General features: G+C 32.9%; 1 protein-coding gene across 1 annotated transcript in view; it reads right to left on the bottom strand.

Moving 5' to 3' along the window:
• LOC147071714 (uncharacterized) overlaps positions 1-26,617 on the bottom strand; it is a 114,401-nt gene that overhangs the window by 80,231 nt on the left and 7,553 nt on the right. The window contains exon 2 of the mRNA XM_085947037.1: positions 4,093-4,589. Within this exon, the coding sequence (XP_085803163.1) occupies positions 4,093-4,203 (111 nt within the window). The 5' untranslated portion in view covers positions 4,204-4,589. The remainder of the gene's footprint in view (positions 1-4,092; positions 4,590-26,617) is intronic.

The raw sequence follows: 26,617 nt of genomic DNA, 5'->3' as shown, positions 1-26,617 counted from the left end.
AACCGCCATTAAAACAATCGATATGCATGACGTGTCGCAAACAATAGGCGATTTAAACTGATTAGTTTCTAATCTATGCAATTATGTGTGTATACTAATTAAAAGTGTTAAATTATTTTATCGCGTAGATGTAAATAATATATAGAGACAATGACAAGTTTAGTCTCAAAACCACCAGAAAATAATGTTACAGAATTAACGGAATTTGAGATAACAAAATTACATATATAAAACGTGATAAAAGCTCTTAAAATCTAATTAGAACAGAAAAAAAGTAAATAAAAAATATCGAGAAATCAATCAATCTTGAATTCTCGACAATCAAACATTCTTGAATTTGAGAATCGAAAAAAAATGAGATATCACAAGCTTTAATTATAAGCTTATGTAGTGTTCTATTCTATCAATTTATATAACATAACGTGAGTCTTTTAGAACGATGAATTCGACTATTGCAACTACTGCATCATAATCCACGAATATTTATTACCCCTAAGCAATGTAGCAAAATAAGACTACAATCTACAGATAGTGTTGGTTAGTTTTTAAAATTCAATTAAGCCATGCGATAACCAAGCCATAATAGATAAGATTCAAAAAATACTCGTCTATCTATAAAATATCTAAAATTATGCAATTAAATCATACATAACTTTGAATATTTTATAGATATTATCATATTTTTTATCTATTATAGTTTGGTTTAGGCAGGGCTTAATCAATTTAAAAAAATGTGTAATAGGTATGTAAATCCAACAAAAACGTATAAGTATGAATGAAAAAGTTTGCACAATTTTGTCGTATCGCCCAAAATATACCAAAAATATTATGGTTTGGTTTAGGCAGGGTTTAATTGATTTTTAAAAACTAACCAATACCATCTGTAAACTGTAGTCTTAGTTCAATAAAAACAAATACGTATGACTAACGAAGTGAAATGTGCACTATTTATGGCGGATCTTAACAGCCTACCTCCAGTCTTCGCTACTGGAAGGTAGCTATTTACTGTATACCCCTATATTGTTCGAAACACTACCTAATACAGGTATGTAGTATTTGGCTTGGCAAGTATTTGCAACCGTCACTCAGGCGATAACGCAACACGCCATGGCAACATTGGCAACGAATAGATAAGTAGATACTCGTAGCATGCGACTGCCTTAATTTATTGATTTTTCCAATGGAAATACACGTCTAAGGGCAAAGGTGTTTACGTGTTTGCGCATACTGAATTTATCCTGGAACAACGACAAGCCCGCATGCAAAGTAAAAGAAATCGACTGCGCAGTTGACTAAATGCATTTTTAACGATTGTGCAACGTTTTAATTGAGAGCTTTTTATTTAGTACATAGTGTTTTGTTTTCATTTGGCAGATAATACACAGTTGATAACGACAATCAAAATAATTTTCTGGTTCGTTTTCTTTTGGGTATGCTATCAACCCAATCCAGTGGCGAGTGGCTGAGGTAGACTGTTTAGATCCGACATAAATCGTACACACTAAACTTTATCAAATCACACTTAATTGTTTTCATTGAACTAATAATACAAATTGCAGATGGTGCTGATTAGTTTTTAAAATTCAATTAAACCCTGCCTAAACCAAACCATAATAGTTCAGATATGCTATGGGCGATCTGACAAAAATAGTGAACACTTTTTTAGTTAGTTATTTGTTTTCTCTGAATTAATAATACAATATATATTACAGAATATAGTGTTGTTAATTTTTTAAATTCAATAAAACCCTGCGCAAACGAAGCCACAATAAATATTCAATAAATACTTATTTATCTAAAATAATGCCATTAAATCATACAACATTTTAGATATTTTATAGATACAAAAAAAAAATTGGGATATGGTTTGGTTGGTCGCATGAATTTTAAAAACACTGCTTAACTCAAACCATAATAGATAACAAATATTCTTCTATCTAAAGTTATGTATGATTTTTTGATGGGATAATTTTAGATATTTTATAGATAGACAAATATGTTTTTACTTTCGTCTACTTATTACGGCATGGTTCACGCAGGGTTTAATTAAATTTCCAAAACTAACCAACACTATCTGCAATTTGTAGTTGTAGGTAAATGAAAACAAATACGTATGACTGACGTTTAGTGTGCACTATTTGTGTCGGATCATAACAACCTATATCCACCACGTTTTTAGGTTTAGGAAGGAACCATCCGAGTTGACATCATTTTACATACGAGTGCTATGGATTACAAAAAATTAATTTGAGCAAAGTAAATATACGAGTGTGTAACTAAAATAATTTGCTCACCCCCCTACCCGCTATTTCGCATTTACTTTCTTCATATTAGCTAGTAGCTACCACCTATTAGTAATTATGTTGTCTTTCCGGACAATATAAGATCTTGTACTGTTTTTGTCTAGAAGTAATATTATATTAGTGACGTGATCAATTGTTGAATCAATCATATAATTATTTTATGTATACCCCATCACAAAAGACTACTTTCACGATATTTACAAAACGATTTTTTTTTTTTGGTAGCACGTTGTAAACGTAGAACCATCCATAGAAGAATAATATAAATAATAATCGATCATCCGATATAGGTGAGTATATAACATGGCGTCATGCTTCGATTACGAGATCATCTCAGACATGCAACCACCTACTATTAATAACATTATAATGCCAAGCAAACGTACAATTATTAATATCAACGGCATGATTAATAAAAGGCATTTAAAAAAAAACCGCCAAGGACGCACTATTGTCAGTAAATACATTGTAAAATTCGATCACCTATTAATAATAGTTAGTGCCTGTGTCCATTGAATGATTTAGTGATGTAAGAGGAAAACAATGACGACATTATGACGCCTCTTCTCCAATAGATAGGCCACGCTGATCGAATCATAATATAATGATATGTTATAAAAAAACAATAATAATATAGTAGAACATTCAAGAAGTATCTATCCATGTTGATACAAAAAATGTCGGATTTCAATACCACTTACATGCCATACTAATTAATTGGGCACCATCGATGTATTCATATATGTACGGTTCACCGTATTATATAATGCAAATGAAAAGATGAGCTTACAATATGAATTCCAATTTATCCGCCATACATGTATGTTTTTATTTCGTATGAATGCTTTGATGAAATGGTATATTATCTTGTGTACCTAGTATTTTTTCTGGCATATCCATGATACAACAGATCATAAGATTTTGTATTCAGTCAACATAGAGCTGCGTGGAGTTTGATGCTCTGAAGAACAGAAGCAGTTCTGCTCACGCATGGCATATTAGCCTTGACTTCAGAGCTTTAAGAACCGATGTATCCGCTAAATCTTAGGAACTGCACTAGTGCGCCCACATTATAGACACTCTAAATCATCTCAATTTCGATTTATTTATTTTTAGCATATTGTAGACATTACTAATTATAAGTTTAAGACGTTCAAAACATGATATGAAACATTATTATAAAGAAGAAAAAATAAGTAATAAAAGCGAGTTGTTCCTAGTGACCGATTTACTCATAAAGAGATACCTCACCAAATGATCATGTGCTCCGTTAGCTTATAGAAATGTGCAGTACCCTTGTGATTTGCAGCAATGATTTCCTCGCTATTACTCTCACTCACTGTGAAGTGGCTGAAAGCACGAGGCATTAGAAAAAGGGAAGTGGCGTGATCTTGTGCTTGCTCTACGCTCCGGTGCTGGATAATGATAGGCTGGTGTTATTAAGCAATCTTAGAACCTTAAAAGACTGTTTCGAATCGTTATAAGAATGAGAGAAATGTTTATTCAGACATCTATTTTCCCCAAACTTTCAAGAAGTTGGTATGTGAATAAGGATGCAGCAACAATTAATTTATTCTATTTAAAAGAGAAAAAGCTCAAGTTTGAGATATCATGAGGACGGTTGTGTAGTCAGACATGGACCCAAAATGTTTACAGAGCCATTTAATTGCGTAATAATTAAAATTACAATGATATATTTTTTGAAACTGTCCTAACAGATGTAAAATAATATGATGAACTATTAAAATAAAAGTAAAAGTTGTCTGAAATACTTAAAAAAAAATATTACCTTTTCTGGTCCATTCAAGAAGTCCGAATCCGTATAGATGCACAGGGTGGACTTCCTGGACATAGAGTCGCTCGCCAGGCTGCTGGAGCTACTTCCGGTTGAGAACTTCATCTTCGATAACAAGACTCGTCTAACTCAATATATCACGAATCCGTGAAACACTGTAATAACTGCGCCTTGCCGAGTTTCCTTTTGAGGCTGGCTAATTACTTGATAATTAAACACTATGGACTTCTTATAGAAGTATAATATTTTATTATTATTGTTTTTTTACTGTGCAACTTTGCCGCACAAAAATTTTAAAACATAAACACTAAATATTGCACTATCATAATACCGGTCAACATTTAGGCCAATAATTATTTATCGATCGATGTTAAACAATTTTGCCGTTTGGTTCACATTTTTAATGTTATTATATAGTTATTTTATTAACTCTAAAATTTTCTTTGTATTTTCAGCTGTTGTCGCCCATTCTTATAGTATTTCTGTGTAATCTGAAACAAAAAAAAAACAAATTGAAAGATAATTAAAATTAACCAAGCCACTGGACAAATTTTTTTCGAAAAGACAACCCATGGATAAATTTGAGAAATATCATTAAAACCATTCTTATATAAATTTAACACAATATGTATGTCAAAAATATGGTAAATAATGTGATTGAACAATTAACTATACCTACATTAGTGTAATGATTTATGTCTTTGACCTATTCTGTTAACTGTAACAGTGTTCGTAACTCTACCAAAGTATAAATTGAATTACATAACTTTCAAATATGCTGGATAACATTATTTGGTTAATTATAAGTTTAAGACATAATATGTTATTTTTTTAGGGACGCCAATTCTGTTTTACATAAGTACATGTTTATTCTCTTGATAAACTGGAATACAAAGTTGATAATACATGAAACGTTTATATTTATATCTAACCATGAGATTAAAAAAATATTTTTGTCTCATTAGGTATTATTAGGTATCACAAGCTCTATAACCCAACGCAGCTCATGACCACGTCCAGGATACGTCTCCATTGCCTTATGTTTACCGCAAGATACCTTCACTATCTGAGAATTAATGTTAATACGTCTCTGTTTGTACAGTCGAGCCACATCCGTCAAGGTCACTGCTTTTCACTATCAATCATCAGAAATGATTCCATTAATAACACACCATCAATCTTGACATTATCCGTATAATTAGTTAATTTGGTAGCCGCTATCACATTCAAATATACATTGAATCGCATGTAGTTTTCCAATTCTAATTTCCATTTTCTCAATTTTCAGATTTACATTCTTGCAAGTATGTGATTGTGCACGCTTTCAGTGGGGTCCAGCTTTGAACCAGTGGGTACATATCTCTGCCAGCGACTCGGCCTACTTGCCCGCAGTGAGTATTTCCACTCGGCCCACTTGCCGATCGCGAGACAGCGTTTCGAGGTCGCGGCCCACATCCGGCCGCGGCCCCAGGCGGTGAGACTACGAAAACAGCTGCACAACTTTACTTCAATACACACTGTCTATTATACCTACTTCATCACAATAAAGCCTACCTCATACTTTAAATTTAAAGTATTGCCCAACCGTCGGGAATTTAAAATTCAAACAAAACTGACCTCCATTAATTGATTTTATTCCAAATTCAAAATATATATTTAAATTACATATTAGCCGATAACCAGCGTGTTTTTTTTTGTTGTAGTACCTACCCACCTACGTACTCTCACGATAAATGTATTCACGAATATAATTAATAGGTAGCTACTACAAAACTATAAAAGAGATGAAAAATGGTTACATCTAACTGTAATATTATTTTACAGGAAAGCATAGTATTTTTTTTAAATCGGTCAGGCAAAAAATTTGAATCAAAATTCAAATCACTTTATACCAAAATCACAATAAGAAACACCCTTTTTAATATATTTACTGTAGATGAAATAGATGATTAGTTATTATTAATAACAGTATCATCATCAGCCGGGGTCGATCAACTGCAAGATTAAGGCCTCCCCTAGCTCCACCCACTCTTATCGGTCCTTAGTTCTTCGCTGCCACGTATCTACATCTACCGAACTTTATGAGTTTTTCCATCCAGCGGATTTTACGGCGTCCCTATGTACGTTTAGGTCCCCTGGGTTCCACTGGCAATTGATCAGAAGTTGTCCACTCGCCGAGCGATATTCCGACACATTTTCACTTCATATACTTAGCGACCTCTATCACATCGCGTACTCTGCTTCCTTATCCATTGGTTTATTTTGTGATCTTTCCGCGATATGCCAAACATACACTTTTCCATGCCATGTTACACTATTACACTACTATTTAATTAACATAGCATACGATATATTATATAATTTCATCAATATTATGTAATAAGCACCAGGTATCTTTTATTTAATCAATATATATTTGTAATAGCTTATTCAATTTAATTAAAATAAACAACTATTAACAAAAAAAGGTGTTTTGTTTTTATGTTTTTATAATGGAGTTTTATCACGTAAACGCAAATTCAAATTATGTTTGTTTTATTTGATTAGTTAATATGGTGAGTAAACTATCATGTCATATTAGGTGCTAATTATTAAACCAATGCGAATGACATGTCATTAGTAATTACTCACCATTACAATCGAGTTATAAGCAATCACCGCATAGGTAACTACTCATATTTGTACATGATACAAGATTCGAATACTATGAAAAGGTAACCATTTTATTCCCAATATTTGAGTAAGTTGACTGGGTGGAAGGTTTTATAACTTTTCACTTTTTTCCGCTTTTTACCACACTATCTATATGCCTCTTTGCCTGATAACCTCGCATAAAATTAGATCAAATGATATTCACTTGTATTAATATAATTAAATGTAGTAATAAATCAATGACATTATTAATGGACAATGCACTCTCAATATAGTAGCTAGCAAGTAAATTCGCGCTTAGCGATATTCGCACATGTATAGGTAGATGTCTCGCAATTTCTATTATGCGATATCACGCATCGAGAATTCATAGCAATATCACCTTTATTGTAATAGCATTAGAACAGTGTTTCTAGTATCAATGTTCATTTGAGCAAACCCGTTCGAACTGAACCATTCATTCGGCAGACCCGACAAAAATCATCGGGAATTTATAGCAATATCACCTTTATTGTAATGGCGTTAGAACAGATTATGCCATTAGTGTCATTTCCAGATGCTTCGCCCATATTAATGTCATTGTAATAAATAAATAAATAGATAATATATGTAAACAAATATATTTAGAATATATTAAGTACATCACTTTCATACTAGAGCCGGAGTGCAAAGTTATGAAGCATATACTCTACATTCCATGGATATGGTACTAAAAAAATAACGTTATTATTTTCATCAATGCCGTATTTAATTTTAATGTTTTAACTTGACTTATCCACCTTCAAATATTGAAAACATTATTAATAATAAAGACATAACAATATTAAGCTTAGACTATAGATACATCGGTACGTAACACGGTTATAGATGCTTAGTTAAGCAATAAGGTAAGATTTGGCGGCTACACCGTAGCAAACCATCTCCCACATCTGTAAACCTAGCGCGTGTCGCAGAGATTATAAGGGTGCCGAATACTTTCTCACTCGCACTTATGCATCGTTTCTGTTCAGGCCTTGATATTAAATCAATTTACATAGCTTGGTCACCGGTATACTTGTATTAATTTGTTTATTCCTGAGAACCTCAATAATTAATTAGCATCTTGTAAATATGTAACTGACAATTGTCATGTAAACATTCTTTTAAAACCAATTACGTACGGACAGTAAAGAAAATATCTTCTTACTTGACATTTAAAATAGTTAACTAAACGGTACTCAGTTGTAAACTTCCCGAGAATTTTTCTCAACGAAACGCGTAAAATCTCTTACAAACAGCACGTCCCGAGTGGAACTATTGATGAGTCAAAATGAAATAAAATAAGTAATCAATTAATCGGATGTAGGTACGTGCCACCATTATCGATAAGGTACCGATATACTGATTATTATCAGATGTGCCAAACATTCGGCACGATAGCCAAGATAAGAATCATGCAATTTAGCGATTTCGTAGAAAAATATGACTTTAATCATAAACTTAACTGATTGACTTCACATTAACTGATATTTCAATTGACAGTATCTTATTATTCTCATGACACATTTTGACATTAAATTTATCAAATTCAAATGTGCACGAAGTTTAAATTATTGTTAATAATCAAAAAAATATCTCATTATTACAACGTTTTTATTAGTTCGTAATTCTTGTTTGTTCGGTGGTTGTTTGTCCAGTACAAATCTTGCAATCGATTTTTAACTAACTTCCCGACTAGCTAGACATTTGAAAATTTTAGAATATATCAGAACACGATGCCAATGCATTCTTGTAATACTTTTAGCCATCTTTAAGCAGAATTTTCAGTTAATTCTGTTTTGTATGGAAAGGTATTTCAGAAAAATCTGTAAAACGTAAAAACACTATTATCGGTTGCTAAGGGGGTGGTCCTAGCAACTAAATTATTAATATATACGTGCGTTACTATGGAAATCAAAATGAAATGTCAAAATGACATTTCAGTATTCTATATTTGTTTGTTTTTTATTTACTTCATATCAAGTACAAGTTTGAGCATATTGAGCATAATAATTCAACAGAAAATTTAAAAACGTTGTACATAAAAAGTTTTTTTTATCTTGTAATTATTTTCAGATTTATGTTATGATTTTTTTTCATAAACTACTACCTCAGAGTAATACTATAAAGAGAGTCCATATTGTTCGGCAAAACCGTGTTTCTTGCGTATAACACACAGTAGAACCAAAATTGAATTATTTTATTATTAACTTAACAATTAAATGTTATACCATCATGTTGCTTCTCAATACAGCAAACATAGTTAACCATATTTCCTACTAAATTAACTAAAAATTATAACTATTAACTTTATATTTAAAACAAAAACAATAAATTTCAGCAACACGTGGTCGCAGTTTTTAAATTAATGTAATCATTCAAATCAATATTTACCGGCGATGTTTACAAAAAAAATATTTAATTCAGCCGTAGAAGTTCTATCTTACTCGCACTTGTGGTTCGTTTTTGTTCAGGTCTTGATCTACGACCTATGAAACTGGACTAACAAAGAAGGTATATAATATCAAAAACACTTGATAGCGATTTCATAAAGTTTTTAGTGCGGTTGAGTTGGTAGCTATAGAAAATATCGTTTGTAATGCGAATGGCTGCCTACTTAACTATTGTCATTCTTACTCTCTACACGTACTTATTACAAATCACACATTTCCATTATACAAACTTCTGTAACACTACTGAAAATGATTTTTTTAGCTTGCCAACACAATTATTGAGCCTAAATAACTTTATTTTACTCTAAATTTTATATAATATATAAAGGTTACGATCTTTCACGTTAATACGTGATGAATTTAGAGACTTTGAGATACAACAGCGGGATTCTAACCCACGACCGATAGAATATAACGTAAGCATTCTTGTTTCTACTCAAAACTGGAAAAAATAAAAATATTAAGCGTCTTACAAACGTTATGGTTTACAAAGTATATTAGATTATTGTCGATGTCGAGCCAAAGGGAGGGATGACTTTAAAGTATCAAACAATGACAAAACTGTTAACAATAAATTCCGCAGTGAATTCCTAAGCCCCAACGTTCACCACCCGAGTAACAAGTTCGTGATGACTAGATCTCAGTAATCGAATGGAAGTTTACACGCATGGAGCTCCGAAATTAGGGGGTCATTGTGATGTTTTTGCCGTACGGAATGATGATGGCCGAACGAAATCGATTTCCAAAATCGCCAATTAAAATGTAACGGTACGGCCAGAGCCGCCCGTAAGCTACGCAGCCTTATAATATGTTTCTCCGTGGACAGTGGTACCTAATTAATTGTTCGGCGGGTAAATGGCAGCGCGATTCAATCGACAACGTGGTGCTGTCAGTTCTAGAGTGCTGCTATTCAAGAAATCAATCAGTGGATAGATACAGTCGAACTTGGTTATTACGAGGAAGATGGGATCGACTGAATTTGCTCGTGATAAGCATTACCTCGTTATATCGTTATATAACATTTTTCGCGCCACGTTCTATTTTAGCATATAACATAATAATAACAAGATAAAAAGAACTTTTTATATACAAGGTTTTTAAATTTTCTGTTGAATCATATAAACTTGACTTGACTAGCTTAAACGATCAAAAAAATTGTACTTGATAGAAATATAGAATACTGAATTTGACATTTCATATTGATTTCCATAGTAACGCACGTATATATTAATAATTTAGTTGCTAGGACCCCAGATGCCTCTAGAAACCAATAATAGTTTTTACTTTTAACGGATTTCTTCCGAAATAACTTTTCATACAAAACAGAATTAACTGAAAATGAATTTAATTCTACTTAAAGATGGCTAAAAGTATAAAAGAATGCATTGGCACCGTGTTCTGATATATTATAAATGTTTCAAATGTCTAACTAGTCGGGAAGTTAGTTAAAATTCGATTGCAAGATTTGTACTGGATAAACAACCACCGGACAAATAAGAATACGACCTAATAAAAACGTTGTAATAAAAATTTGAAAATCATCGTGAAAATTCCCGAAACAAGCACGGCATTCATAAACTACGAAAGAATTTGTTTATTGTAATGAAATGCTGAGCCGCCGGCGCTGGTAGGTACCTACTGACTTCACAGAGCTTGGATTTTTTACACGCAATTACAACCATATGCGTGGATACTTTTTCAATGTTGTCGGCGAAAACACCAATTAGTTACTTAGACACTTAACTAGTGTCATAACCGTAATCCGATCCCGGCGGCATCGGTCTAGTTAACTGCCCGGTCGGATTTTATACTGCTTAGGGTCGAAAATGTTGTTTTTAAACGATCGACACATTAACAGTTTTGCTCGGTAAAAGTGAATAAATGTATGGAGAAAATCATAAACTAAAATGTCAACGAATGTTTCCTCATCACATCCGAGATCTCGCTATTTCCGTGATCGTAATAAACAAGTTCGACTGTATATAATGTGTAAAAAAAACTGTTAATAAATAATAATTTTATGTAATACTGCGCGAAACTATTCACGAAATTTTCATAAACAATATATAAATTATTAAGGATAATAGAATGTTACTATTTCTTTCTTTGATCGTGACACGAAAGATTTGACAGTCTGACGGCCTTCTCAACGAGTTGAACTCTTGTCTCTCAGAATTCTATATCACGCAAGTCTATGTCAATGGCACACGCAAAATGGTGCAATCGTATGAGGCATCCAATGTTTGTTTTAATATTCTGACGCGGTGAGGCTTAAAAGACAAAACAGGGCGGACGATACAAATGGACAATAACTGTCCTAATAATAATTATGACGGTTAAGCCACGCGTATTCGATGTCGTGTCGTGGAAGCGACAGCTCGCAATAACTCGTAGGTGAATAGTGAACACCCTTAGTTATATATCTGCAGGCCAGATGTTTGATGCCAAAAGTATGTGGAATGTATCTGGGATAGTACTGTACTTATTCTAAAGTTGAAGCAATGGGTAATTATGAGTAGTCAGTGACACTACTGGCACCTGCCAGATTTTCTTACCCCCACCCATCCGCCGCCTTAAAAAACAATAAAAAAAATATTATAAGTAGATATTTTTTTTTCAAAATAAACCCTCGAGCCAGATAACTGTATACCTATTAACTTTTCAACAACGTGGTCACCCTTCTTTTTTAATTACACGGAAAATTTAATTACATCGTTGTGATCAATATTTAAATCTGATACAATATGAAGTAGGTATTTACTATAATTGACAATCCCGGAATTCCGGAAAATTTATTGATCCCGATATTCCAGGATTGAAAATGCTGCAATCCCGGGATATCAAGATGAGCTTTTATACATAAAATATGATTGTAATCTAAAACAACCATAAGGCGATGAAGAAAATATTATCCATTAAACCTAACTAAAATATCAAAACGAAGCTGAACAAATCTTATCAAAAAAGTAGTTTTTTTGGACTTTTGTTTAAGACTTTTATAATATCAACATTAATTATATACCCAGGAGAAAATTAAGTCCAGGACCCTCAATTCGCCAGTGGAATGTTTTACAAAACTATTTACAAATAAATACCGTTTGGCATTGTCATACAGCGATTAATAGATTTTGGAAATACAGAAATATTGAACTGGCTAGGAATAGTGCAAATCCAGTAATGTGGATTCCGCTAAAGAAAAAATAAATACTGTATTACTACAAATTATAGGTATAGCGTATTGCAGAAACCATTTGTTGAATTCTGTAATTTTAGTTATTCATTCAAATTAAATTATATACTTTGTAACACGAAATTTTGACGTGATTAATGATTGCATCGATAGCTTAATTAACGAAGCACAGCACCCGGACCAGATGGTTATGAGTTAATGCCGCATTCGATACAAATATTTTTTTAAATAAAAATCTTATGTTTAGGTAGGTATGTTTCCAAATTGGGCATCCAAATTAAAGTTTTTACTACTTATCAGTTCCCATTCATAACATTTTTTTTGGGTATGCTGCTTAATCAAATGCATAATAACGCCGTCTAATTAATGATTGACCAAGTAACTCGGCCTGTGTATGCGCGTACTAATGTTGAATAATCTCAATTATTACAGTCATGGGTGCACTCGCCTGACCGGTACGTCCTCTACGTGCATACCTACCGCACACGTGTCAAGGCGTGAGACACGGACCGCATTCTTAACCTGGAAACGGATATAGACGCGTTCCACCGGGCGCTGGTCTCCGGCAGGAAATGGCGTCCGCGCTTCTTTCCGGTTCTCGACTGACCGCTGGACACTGCCGAAGAGTTGAAGGCTCGCCTGTCGCCGGCCTGTCACTGGGCGATGCATTAAAAGTCGTTTTAATGTTACAACATCACTTGGATTAACGTTGATTGATTACCATTATATAAAATCGTCAGAGACGCATCACGCGGATGCTTAGCATCGTAAATTATTATAATAATTATTAGATATTAATCTTTACAACCATTTTAGTACTTACTGAAATAATATTTGATAGACATTATTATTTTAACTCCGTTTTTCAATTAATAATTTGTAACGATACGTAGGTATATTGATTTCAGTGTTGTCATTCGATCATAAGACTCAGTGTGGCCAACCGATATTCACAAAAATATGCCGGATAGTGTAAGAAAATAAACTAGATGACAGTAAAAATCCTAGATTAAAAAAAAATTCAAAACTTACGTTTCAAAAAAATATGTCAAAATTAATTGCCGGGAAACAAAAATTACTTACATTATAGTTACAAGCTTGCAAGAAGTCTTTTTATACAATCATTCATTATTATTTAAATGAATAGTCAGTTACGCAAGTAATCAAATCGTCATCGGTAAGCTAAAAAGTTTAATTTTATTTACACAGAGTTGCCAGGATGTAATACTCATAATATTATAGTCACCAATGCGACCATACTAAAATCGTTTTAGAATTAATTGACTGCACTCTAAACACACCAAACTCATGAATTCTGATTACATATTCATAAACTTCTATGGTCATTCATTAAGACGGTACTTCCGTGAAACGGCAAATAATTTTCAACTATAGGTGCGAAGAAAATTCGGACTGGCTGGCAATCGGAAAGCGAAAGTCGAGCTGTGAACACGTCAATTTGTTTTGTGATGGCGACGGGGGAATTAATTCTTAAATCGTGTAAAGATGACTAAAAAACGTTACCATTTACTTGAAAAAGAAAACATGTCAATGAATATATTATTATTATTAGTAATAGAACAATAAACATAACATTAAATGGACGCATGTTGACTTTTTATGACAAATTATGTTTTGTTCTGCCCGCGTCATTTGCACAATCTTCGCGTCGCGTAGTCACGATCGTTTTAGACCGTGCCCCAGCCGAAGTATAGCCTTAAAGATGGCCAAAAGTATTAAAATAATGCATTGTCGTCGTGTTCTGATATATTCTAAAAGTTTCAAATGTCTACCTAGTCGGGAATTTAGTTTAAAAATTTGTACTGCACAAGAAAAAATCTGTACCGGACAAACAAGAATACGAGCTAATAAAAACCTGGTAACGTGGTAAAAATAACAAAAAGTGAAAATTATACAATATTATAACTACAAAATAATAACGATATTGTGATTTCGTTTTTAATTTCAAAATTAAATTTACAATGAAGTAGTATCGTGTAACTGTAACACATGCTTTAGAGTTTAGTTAGACTGACAGTTCAATACCTTTTGTTTTTTTCATAATTAATAAAATGCAACATATTGTTTATGTATAATAATGCGATGCATATTTAAAAACTGCATTGTTTTTTACGATCACTTTCTAGGTTTATATCCGTCTACAGCCGCCTCTCATTCTTTCGTCTGCGCTGTTACTAGATCGAAATTTCTTTTATTTCATTATATTTAATATGAATGATAACACAAAAAAATGAATTGGCATTTTATCACGATCGGACAAGCGGTCTCCCGCAATGCAAGTACTGACTCTTAACCGCACAGGTGTTTTAAATAATAATTGATAAATAGCGATTCTAGTTTCTTGGATTCTTAGTTGCTATACAGATAACTCAAAGTAACTTTCGATAAACAATGCGAATTAATTCTCCCAGATCACCAGTGTAAAGAAGAAACATCGTCATTGGTGTCGATCGACTGCTGGATATGCCTCAACATAACTCGCTCACGTAGTTCTTTTTTGCCACGTACATCCGCTGAACTTTATGATATCCTTAGTTAGAAGCAGACTTGAGAGTGGGTCTATTGTTTGGGCCCTGCATCAGTTGAAGTGCGGCTTTATAGTGAAGAAGTTCCAGAAGAAATTTTCAGACTCCTTTACTTTCAGCTGTATAGATATTATCCGTGGCTCTATCCATCACCCTCCTCTTGAGGGGGATCAGCACAAGACTCGCCGGTGTCCATCTGACACCACCGCAGAGATCCGAGGACGTTCCTTACAAGAAGACTGTAAGTGACATTGTGTACAAGACCGCATTTGCGGCATGGCAGGCTATGTGGACCGCCTCCCCCAAGGGGCTCCAGACATATTCTGCAGGCACCAAACTAGAAGACTCCAACCTTCGCACTGGATTAGCCAGTTCCTCACCGGCCATGGCAATTTCGCCGCCGGGCTCCACGAGTTTGGCTTGACAGTAGATGGGCCGGGTTGTACCTGCGGGCATGACCACCAAGATGTTGAACACATCCTCTGGGATTGCCCGCTTATGGAATTCGAACGAGCGGAGCTGTTTGCCAGGATCCGTCCTCACACGGGCCCAATTGGTCATGGAGATCTGGTAGCAACTGAGGCCAACTTTGCGGCATTTGAGAAATTTGTAGCGTCGTATGGGGAGCGGGATAGTCCCGACTCTTCTGTAGACTCATCCATTTCAATTCGTGACACTCAGTATGCGGGTACACAAAGCGCTTAACGTCAGCGGACAGCAGAGCCAGTCCAAAAACAAACATTTTCTTTCTTAACTTTCTCCTTTAAGCACTACGGTGCATGGTTGCAGCATCAGTCCCGTGCGGCTCCGTCTCGGGACGGAATGAGCACTTAAAATCACTTCTTTCAGACACGTTTAAAGCGTCATAGAAAGCGGCCGTGCATATCCACGGTTGTGCATATATGACGGGTGGTGGTGGGCACTTTAACGTATGACTTTTTCTTAGTACATACTGTAGCTTAAAGTTTCGAAGGGATCTTTATTTAGCTCCATATTTTTTTCGACTTATTCGCGGCGTAAATGGAAACTCTGCCATTCTTGGTGGTATTGGCTTGTGTGTCTCTGATAATTATCTTATGAATCGGAGCATCCGCTGTTTGTTCTCCCAATGTGCAGAACTAACCTGCCATTAGTAATGCCAATTGGGAGGGCAATGACTTCGTTTAATCAAATCGCTTCAGATATAGATATATTCCACTTACGTGAAGGTGAATTTAGGTGGACGATGTTTTATAAGTTTTTAAGATAAGGTCAAACCTAGTTCACTCTGTGTGCTTACAAGTACCACGTATATTTATTGTTTTATTATATTATTATACTCAGTAATGCCCCTAGAAAAAATGCCGCCCCAGGGCAGCGCCAAACATTTTTGTATACTTTGTATTTTTTTTTTATTTTGTATCATCCGTGTACGTATCATTTCGGGTAACCATGGAAGTCGAAGAGCAACGGAAGTAAACTAGACATCGCGAACTTGACAAAAATATACAGTCCTGTTAAACCTTTTATATTAATTAATACATTTTGAGTGAGCTGATTTTTTAATAGAAAGATATTTTCGTTATTACTAAGTTTAGTATAGGTAGCTACTTCTATATACACCAAATGATTCTCCTCGATTTGCCGCCTTTCGAGTAACTGCCGCCCCCAAGCGATGCTCATTCTCCCTACCCTCACGGGACGTCACTGATTATACTCACATTAACCTGTATTTTTATTTGAAAATTATTAACACATGTCGTGAACGCTTTGGATTTATAATTATTTGTCATCATGTTCATTAATGTAAAATAAATAAATTTGAGTAGTTAAAAAAGTGTATGTATACTTTTGTAAACCATTGTAAAGCAGAATAGCCTTCCATTCAGAGAAGAGCTCAATTGTTTCCAAATAAAGAAAAAAAAGAAAAAGAAAATATCCTAGTGGTTGTTATTCCCAACTATATCTTTCATACCACGCTTTTTGAATATTTCTTACAATAAATGATCATTTTTTGCATGTATACGTGATCACTAGTAGAACACATTGATTGAACACTACGCTTTAGGCAGAATTTTTATTATTGTAAGTAACTTTTGAAGTTACTGCATAACGTAAAATAATTTCACAGAGTGACAGCATAAGGAATAATCGACCCCATTACGCATTATTTTGGACACGTATTCGCTACAGTAGTAGGTATCTAATTGATAATGGCGTGAAAGATGAAATAGCCAACAACCCAACAATACTTTTTTGTAAAATTTTATTGGGTATAATGTACCTATTAAAATATTGAAAAAAAAAACAATTATATGAAAGTAATGTATCACTCTGTTTTAATTGAAAGCCGAACATTAAAATGGTAGAAATGAAACATACGCTAGAAACATTTTTCACATAACTATTAACGTATAATGTAATTTATTAATATAAGTGGTAAACATACAAAAAAACTGGTCGGAAAAAATCCATGAAAAACCCTAACTTTATAGTCGATTTAATTTGAATTTCGAATTTTCACAAAAAATAGTTAGATCGTAAAATAAAAAATAAGGATTTATTTTATTGATAACGGGAAATGTTGAATTAATTTATTATTCTATATTATGGTGATACTTGTGCCATTCTGCCTTATGAATAAAGAGCACCTAATATTCGTTTCAATTGCCAGTCACACATAAATTATATATTTTTTTATAATTATAGTAAAAATATCACTTATTTATATTCATTTAGGAAGTATTTATAATGTTTCGTGCTTATTTATTTCCCTGTTAATTGCATATTTCATTTAATTTCCTTCTGCCTACGTAAATTTCCCAGTTTGAAGTATTTCTATCGTTTTTTTAATTGCGTTTTTTTAATGTATATAGTGGTTTACTTAATATTTTTTTTAGATTGCCAATAAAATTCGGTTATTTATATGTGGGCCAGATTAATCTTTTCGTTAATAATATTTTAAGATTGACCCACTCAAAAGGCGTTTATAAATTATTTTTGTGACAGACAAAATCAACCAAATCAATTATGGAAAAAAAACCAACAGTGTAATATATTAAAGTATCTATATTATGTACTTAAGTATTACTACTAAAATTGGACTGTCTTGTCAGTTTCCGTTTGTTCGGTTACAACTCAAAAACTACTAGAATATCAATGTTGATAAAGCATGGACAGCTTTTTGACGATATTGTTGGCAGCAATTTAGTAGCATTTTTTTTTTCTAACAGCCTTCTTGTAAAAGTCATTTTTGCTAATGATTCGATCAATCTAAAACCTTAGCCGATACATTCCTTGTGATTTCCAGATAAAATTACATAAAACATGGATGTCATCGATTTACTTTTCGAGATACTTAATGGAATTTGAACATTACAATATTCGATACCCGTCTCAAAACAAACGAAACAGATTTTCCAAAATAAGGTTTCATAATAATATTGTATCCTGTTTTTGGGTTGTCATCGTGTTTTTCAATGTTTCTTTGACGTTTCGGGCACATTGCAGAACCCGAAATATTGACAAATGAAGGACAAAGAAATTGTAACAGAATGAAATAACATATTATAAACGTGAAAGCATCAAGCATTTATATAACGCTATTTCTTATTTTAATTCGTGTGTTTTATTTCAAACCTTTTTTTGTCGGAGATTAATTGAAATCCGAGCTATTGAAACGCTTTTTTTATTAAAACCATTAAAAACTATTGTTATCTCTGTATTAGGTGACGCAAAACAAGTTTAAACGTTCAACAAAAAGCACCGAGAAATTTTATTGATGTCACAATTTATGTGACAAAAGACAATAAATTGCAACAAATTTGTCGCGCCTTCGAAACTGTTCGAAATCTTTCGACTAAACTGAAATATTGTGGGAAATTCGAACATCGAACGCCAAAAAGAGCCCCGATCGATTAAAACAAAATGCAACGAGAAGTTTAATTACAATTTCAAACGATACCGGCGGATAATGAAGAAATTTCTAAATGAAAAACAATTAAATATATTTCAATTAAATAACCGTAACTATAATAGTTAATCTAATTCCGTATTATAATGTCATTCTATATATCCAACTAAGCACCTTTTGCATTGGTTTGATCGCGGAAATCAATATTGTTTAAAACAACATTATACATATTATTACATTGTATCGTATTATATTAATTAAAATATATTATAGTTAGTTTATACCGTATCCACTTAAATTAAATACGATTAGAATTGGTTTCTTCCGCATATAGCCACGTTGTTTGTTAATACAAAACATTATAATATATTGCATGCATTATTAGGTTAAGACGGTACTTCAGTGAAACGGCAAATAATTTTCAACTATAGGTGCGACGAAAATTCGGACTGGCTGGCAATCGGAGAGCAAAAGTCGAGCTGTTAACACGTAAATTTGTTTTGTGATGGCGACGGGGGAATTAATTCTTAAGTCGTGTAAAGATGACTAAAAACGTTACCCATTTACTTGAAAAAGAAAACATGGCAATGAATATATGTAGTATTATTATTATTAGTAATAGAACAATAAACATAACATTAAATGGACGCATGTTGACTTTTTATGACAAACTTTGTTTTGTTCTGCCCGCGTCATTTGCACAATCTTCGCGTCGCGTAGTCACGATCGTTTTAGATTTAGACCATGCCCCACCCCAGCTGAAGTATTTATAGCATTAAGCAATTAATTTTCAAGAACGTAATAATTAATGTATCTCACACAAAATACTACTTTTAACAATTGTCTTAAATTTTCAGTCATACCACGCATTATTACCATAATTAACACATAACAATACCCATTTCTATTATCCGTATTCTATGCAAATTGAATCAACCTCACAAGTTTATAACCGTTTGTCAAAAAATCATTTTACAGTCGTTCACCGCGTATCAATACTTCATAACATACATAATATTTTCAGCGACAGCGATAGGCAAGTGGTAACGTATCCGCTTGGTAAGTCGAGGGTGTTATGTTCAAATACCGGGTCTGGCAAAATTAACACATTGTTTTTCAAAGTGTGTTTGAATACAAAGCATGTGCCCTATAGGTTTTATTTTTTTAGAATTAAATAACTATGTCCTTGCTTTTTCGTACAAGGTGGTTGTTAGTTATTTTGAACAATCACAAACACCCAGACTATGAGAAAAACACATAAATATTGTGTGTCCTGACCGGGAATCGAACCCAGGAACTCTCGGGTGGAAGGCAAACGCACTACACCACGAGAGCCGCCCGTGCCCAATAGGTTGAGCAGATGGCTAACATCAATTTCTTCTAAAAAAAATGTTGCGAAACCTCTTCGTAAGGCGACCAAGATCTATCTACACCGGATTGTAGAACCAATTTAAAAAAAACCATTTTACAGAAAATAATATCTACACGCCAGGTTGTAGCGTGCAATAGTTTTATCTGGTGGATTTTTTTAGTTAAAAGTCCGACGTTTTTTCCAACTACGTATGTACTATAAAATAAATATACTAACATAAGTCGTACTCTGTTCGAATTTGGAACTGAAGTTATCACAGTATAAAAAAATACTGAATGATATTTCAAATTAGTTTGTAGCGCCCTCGCGTATAGGTACCGCTGGTACATATTTAGGTACCTACATACATTATTATCTTATTAATCTATTATGTTTACTACTTTAAATTAGGTAGTGCAATTAGCTAAAATAATATTGAACTAATTTGAAATATTGCCAGACGTGAAAGTGAATACGAAATAACTTGTTATATTATTATATTTCCGAATGCAGTGTTACTATCTCCACATAAGTACCATACAAATATTTGATAATCATTAATTTATAAATGTACCTCGGTAATCCTTTATAATTTATTATCAATAGATTATAGGTATCTCTCCGTATTAGAAAATGACATTGCTATTACTAAATATCAATGAAACAGTAATACGTGTAAGTAACTACATTATGTTTTAATTTACTGCAGTAAAGTCTACATCCGCAGGCGTTTCTGCTAGTAAACATAAATTCATTAAATAAGACATGAGATATTATAATTAAATAAGTATAATATTAAAAAAAACAATCGAGCTTACCTAGCCTATTAATACAAAGAAACAATTAATATTAAGCACATAATACACATTTTATAATTATAAAATATACAATTATATATAACTAACGACTTGTTGGTACAATACCACCAATCAATGATTATTTTTTTGGCTCTACTGGGACCCAGGTCCTTCATTTCGCAAAATTTGAAGTACAGATTTACATGGATACCTAATATAAAATATGAATCGCAACATAATAAACCAATATTTGATAATAACATCGAGTAGGTATAGATAGGTGAATCATTCTATAGTGGCACCAAGGGTACGTCAAAATCGATTCACAATTGTATTAATATCGCTCGCTAGCATTGAAATAGGCATTGTGGCAAAATGACACCAATACATATGCGAATCGCCCATGATGCCACTGTAGATTGATTTACTAATTCGTGTCATTAATAATTTCATTATTTTGCTGTTTATATAGCTGTAAAATATATTTATCACCCGTTGTCAATGTATTTAAATTATGTGGATTAAGTATTATGCATTACGTTTTTTTCAGGTATTATAATGGTTATCCATCCAGAATTGGCAATTCACAATGTTAAAATAACTAACGGTATGAATTGTATCTATCGGTTTGAATCTTTGAAGAGTAATTGCTGAACGAAAAAAATGCTAAATAAACACTTTCTACGTGTGGATTTCTTTATCAGATTCCATTTCAAATCACTTAGGTGTGTGTTCACAAATTAATATATAATTTTGAACTATGCTATTTTATAACTCATTGTTATAAGGATTCAATTCACCTATTCAATTATTGTGTATATAAACATAATGAAGGATATAATATTATATATTAATATGGCGAATGTAATATAAAAATAAAATATATTATATTTGTAGATAATTTTATGAGAATGTGCTTCTAGATACACAGCCTACCGAATGGTTCGATTTTAGATATGATATTCGTAATAATCTATAACCATGCCGTACTTTGGTAGCAAAACGACGTGTGAATTACAAATTTCGTTATCAACATTTTGACTTTGAAAGGAATATAACAACAATAAGTATTAGAAAACAATTCCATGAAGTTAAAATGCATTCGATAGAAGAGAAAAATCAACTGAAACTCAAACTTTGCAGGCAATAAAATTAGTACTTAATTTATTGCGTATGTTTAAATTGATTCTTTGGTATAACAAGAAAAATAATAAATTTAAATTTCGAATTGCAACCGATTTGCCGCGTTTCCGCAATTATTACGAGACGAGAAGAAATTTAAAAATCGAATAAACGTGTTTTTTTTCTTCTGTCGGGTTCCAGTTGGAGCATTTTAAAATTTCGTCGGCAAGATGGCGTCCGAAGGCCGAAAGCCCGCGGCGATCAACGGAATTCCGACACAAATATGTGCGCCCGCACTAAATCGGCCGACATTCATCATTTCGTATTATTTTAAATCTACGCACGCACCAGCGATCGCCAATTTAGGGATCACAATGAACCCACAGAAGTCATCAAATGTGCGTGCTTACAAAGTAGCTGAGACGTGTGTCAATATGTGGGAAATTTTAGATGTTGCGTACCTTAGCCGAATATGACAGAACATATCATAACAAAAGAGTGATTCGGTTAACATCATTAATTATTTAGTGAAATTTAGTCTCATTCTTCTTAGTATTCTCCTTAGTTGGAGCATAATGTATACTGAAAACCTGTTGCCCGTCAGTCTTTTTGCGTTTTCCCTAGATCATACAAAGATTCGTCGTATACATCCTGTATTTAAACGGTTTTCCTGGACGTCAGAATCTGGTTGATTTAAATAAAATGCAAGAAAGATTGAGACTTGAAACATTCAGAACACGTGGCCAAACCAGAACCAACGTCGTATTTTCGCCTTAGAATTTGATGTGACTAGGGATTTCATGGTCATGGTCTTATAGGCTGGTAATACTGTCATAAATTAAAATCGGAAAATATTATTGTTATTTTGCTGACTTTACGTTTATGCTAACGTCATGTCTAGCAGAAGATCCGCCTGCCGCATGACGTTTAATCTAGCGTTTTTGGCACCGCAATTTTTTTTATTCAAAAGATAAAATATTATAGCAGATCTGCTTAAAAATCAATATGCTAGCCCTTTGTATTTTATACATAAAAAAAATAATTAATGTTAGATATGATATTTAAGCGATGGCCAAATTGTGTACATACTTACATGATTTTAGTCGTATAACTAAGGAAGGTAACTGTGTTCATACTTAATTATGATTTCTAAAAATGATTGTTTCAAGTCATATTTATAATTTTGATAAAATCTAACTATTTCTCACACTCGCAGTATTCTATACCATGCCTTACCACTGTCTTAATATATTTTTGTCAACGACAGTTGGCAACACTGGTTATATTATATTTTGTGGTAAATGTCTGGATTCATAATAATCATGCAAGTCTTCGGGAATGAATTTTAGGTTTAATTAATAACAAAATATTGATGCACACCTTTTTTAAATATAGTATTGATAAAACTACTAGTAATTAAATTAATAACATTATATTAATTTGATGTATACATCTTTCTTTGGATCATTGAAACTATTTAAAATCACGTTGATTATCCTAGTTTTCACAGTAATCTGTAGCTAGTTTACTAATTGATCCAAATTACAATTTTGCTCTGAATTTAATAATATAAATCTTGTTTTACAAATCAAAATCAATCAGGCTACATAATAATCATTTGATAGCATCTTTATGAATAATTAAGTATGATTAAATCGGCATATCATTTACAATAGTTATTGATAAATTGTTACAAATATTATTCAATACCAAAATATGAATGATGTATCTAAAACTATTACTGTAAATAATAACTAAATAAGAATATCGTATAATAAGATTTGATAAAATTAATTCACGCAACGTATTTCTTGATAAGTTTTCTTTATGTGTATAGTAGTAGTATTGACAAAGCCACATCATCGACTCCGAGATGTGGAGAAAGATCTTTTACAAGATTCTACATTCAATCACGTGTAGCTTCTGAGAATCACTGACACCTCTGAACTGTAGCATAACACTGGTCTCAACAATGTTTTATATAGACGGACATTCGCATTTCTCTTGATATATGGAAGATAAAGCGCCTCACCTCTAGTGAATCAAAAGAAAAATGGAGTCTGATAAAAGTACGACTTCCATGGCATAATAGTCTACAGAAATATTTGCGAGCATTGGAAGTAATCAATTGTATAGGGATAGCGGATGTCCCGGCAGAAAGGAGGAGTCAGAATTTGATTTAACTGCAGTGCCTTAGTAGTTATTAAATTCAAAATTGTTATGGACGACCAAAATGTGAAGCAATTGAAAATAACGTAGTTTAATTATGTTACTTCAGCCACTAGCTCCGTTACTCTGCGCTCTATGACCTTTTTGTGATTTCTGTTGTTCTTCTCTCCAAAATTAATGACACAAGTAATTATAATCAGTTACAGTTCAGCGCCATCGACATAATTCGACAGTCAAATAAGACGGTATTCAACGGCGCATGGCACTCGAATAGAATAACGAAATTTCGACATGCACCAGAAAAAAGGTTGGCCTTCGCAGGTTGCGATTCCGAATTTGAATTTAACGGCAGGCGATTTCCAAATCTATACATACACAAATCCGATAAGTTTCGCTGATCTGTTTCACTCGGAAAGATATCAAAATCGCGATTGTAATAGTGATTATTTTTGCTCGACCGTGCCAAAATTTTCATTGATGCTTCAAAAACTACTAAGTATATAATATATACATACCATTTGCATATAGTTCAATACGATTTGTTTAACTATTAATGTTAATTAAAGGAATATATTGTAGGTACTTATACACTATTTTAGAGGTCAAATAACTTATAAAGCACAACGTAAAGTGGAATGAAACATCTCATCTCGTCATGGTACATAAGGACAAAAAATAAAATATGTGGATGATACAACAAACAAGGGTAGGTAACTGGTGAAATAGCGTTTACCACAAACTTCAATGGGAATGGGTTGGATACATAACTCAAGAAGAGACGACTACTGATCAATTATAGTTGTCCAGACTACGCAAGAGGTATTATTAAACGCCCAAAAGATAAATCTGGAGCTAGAGATACCTTAAATGACCGAATTGTTAAGTACTGAGGACTTTCATAGCAATACACGTGACCAAGAGGAATTCAATCAGCCTGAAAATACAATCATCATAGAGTGGATTTATTATAATGATACGTTTTTCAATCATGATCATTATCATTAGGCGGGGTCGATCCACTGCACGATGAAGGCCTCCCATATCCCCCTCCACTCTAGATAATAGAAATAGATAATGAGAAAACGAGAGAATACGACATAAGTTTACCAACACCCTTAAATGAAGATCATAGACAGGGTCATCGCTAGAATCGATAAGAATGGATAAAACTTGAGTAGGGCTTCTTTTAGCAGTAGATTGAAACAGGCTTATGATGATGATGAATCCATAGACTATAACTGACTATAACGATTTTTCCGTTTTCCATTGTTAAAATAAGCCATGTAATGAAATAACGGTCATGGTAATGACGATGTTAATCCTACTAAATGTAATTAAATAATAATTAACACCACTCTTAAATTCGCTGTTTGTTAATAACACTCTTGTATACATATTATGTAGATTGTACAATCTATGTTGAAATAGAAGATTCGTTTAAAATAGCCGTACAATTTTCAAACATAGGTACGCAGAACTTTCTTAATAGCAAAGTACCTTCGCATCCGATATCTTTCCATCTAAAAAAACATTATACAATCTGAATATTCGCTGGTTCGCGGTAATATTAAATAATTAAATTTATAACATTATATTAATATTTCCCAATACCCACAGCACAATCATAAAATAAAACGTATGGTTTGGTGTATTTTTTGTTAATACAATAATAAAGAAGACTATTGAATTAATCGGTGCGTTTATTTTTGAAGATTAAAATATATCTTCTTCACAGAGGACGGTTGATTGTTTATAGTGCCACAAATATTTACCCGAACGTGAAATAAATATTTGCTCAACGTCTCGCTACTGACATTTCACGGTTGATTATTTATCCAATAACAATATTTAAAAAAATATAATTTAACTTCGTTAAGCAAATTTATTCTTTGTTTGTAAAATTTGTTTTAGGTAAGATACGTGAATTTATCTGTGACTGCTTTAAGTCAGCTATAAATTCAAATTAAGAAAAAACATTGATTGGTTTACTACCTTGGAAAACGAAGACACATCATAAATTTCAATAAAATAATAGCATACGGTGGAACCCACCGGATGGGTAACACAATGGTATATATACCTATATATAAATATGTACATATTATACACATTACGTCAAAATATAATTTACTTTTCCTACTTGGCCCCAACTGACATTTAGGGACATTTTATAAAAAAATCAAACTTCGTTTGTTCATATTACCTTTCCTGCCAATTCCAATTTTGAATTTCCAGTTTTTTAACAGAAAAGTTTGCATAGGTATTTTGGATTCGATTTTAATTTATTTTGTTTGACTTGACTGCCAGAATTGTTTTTATTTTGACACGT

This window comes from Rhyacophila brunnea, unplaced genomic scaffold (assembly GCF_057557595.1).
Source record: "Rhyacophila brunnea isolate RB1 unplaced genomic scaffold, BYU_Rbru_1.0 scaffold_2, whole genome shotgun sequence".
Classification (NCBI taxonomy): Eukaryota; Metazoa; Arthropoda; class Insecta; order Trichoptera; family Rhyacophilidae; genus Rhyacophila; species Rhyacophila brunnea.
The sequence above is the reverse complement of the archived record's forward strand: the minus strand, read 5'-3'. Positions and strand labels throughout refer to the sequence as shown.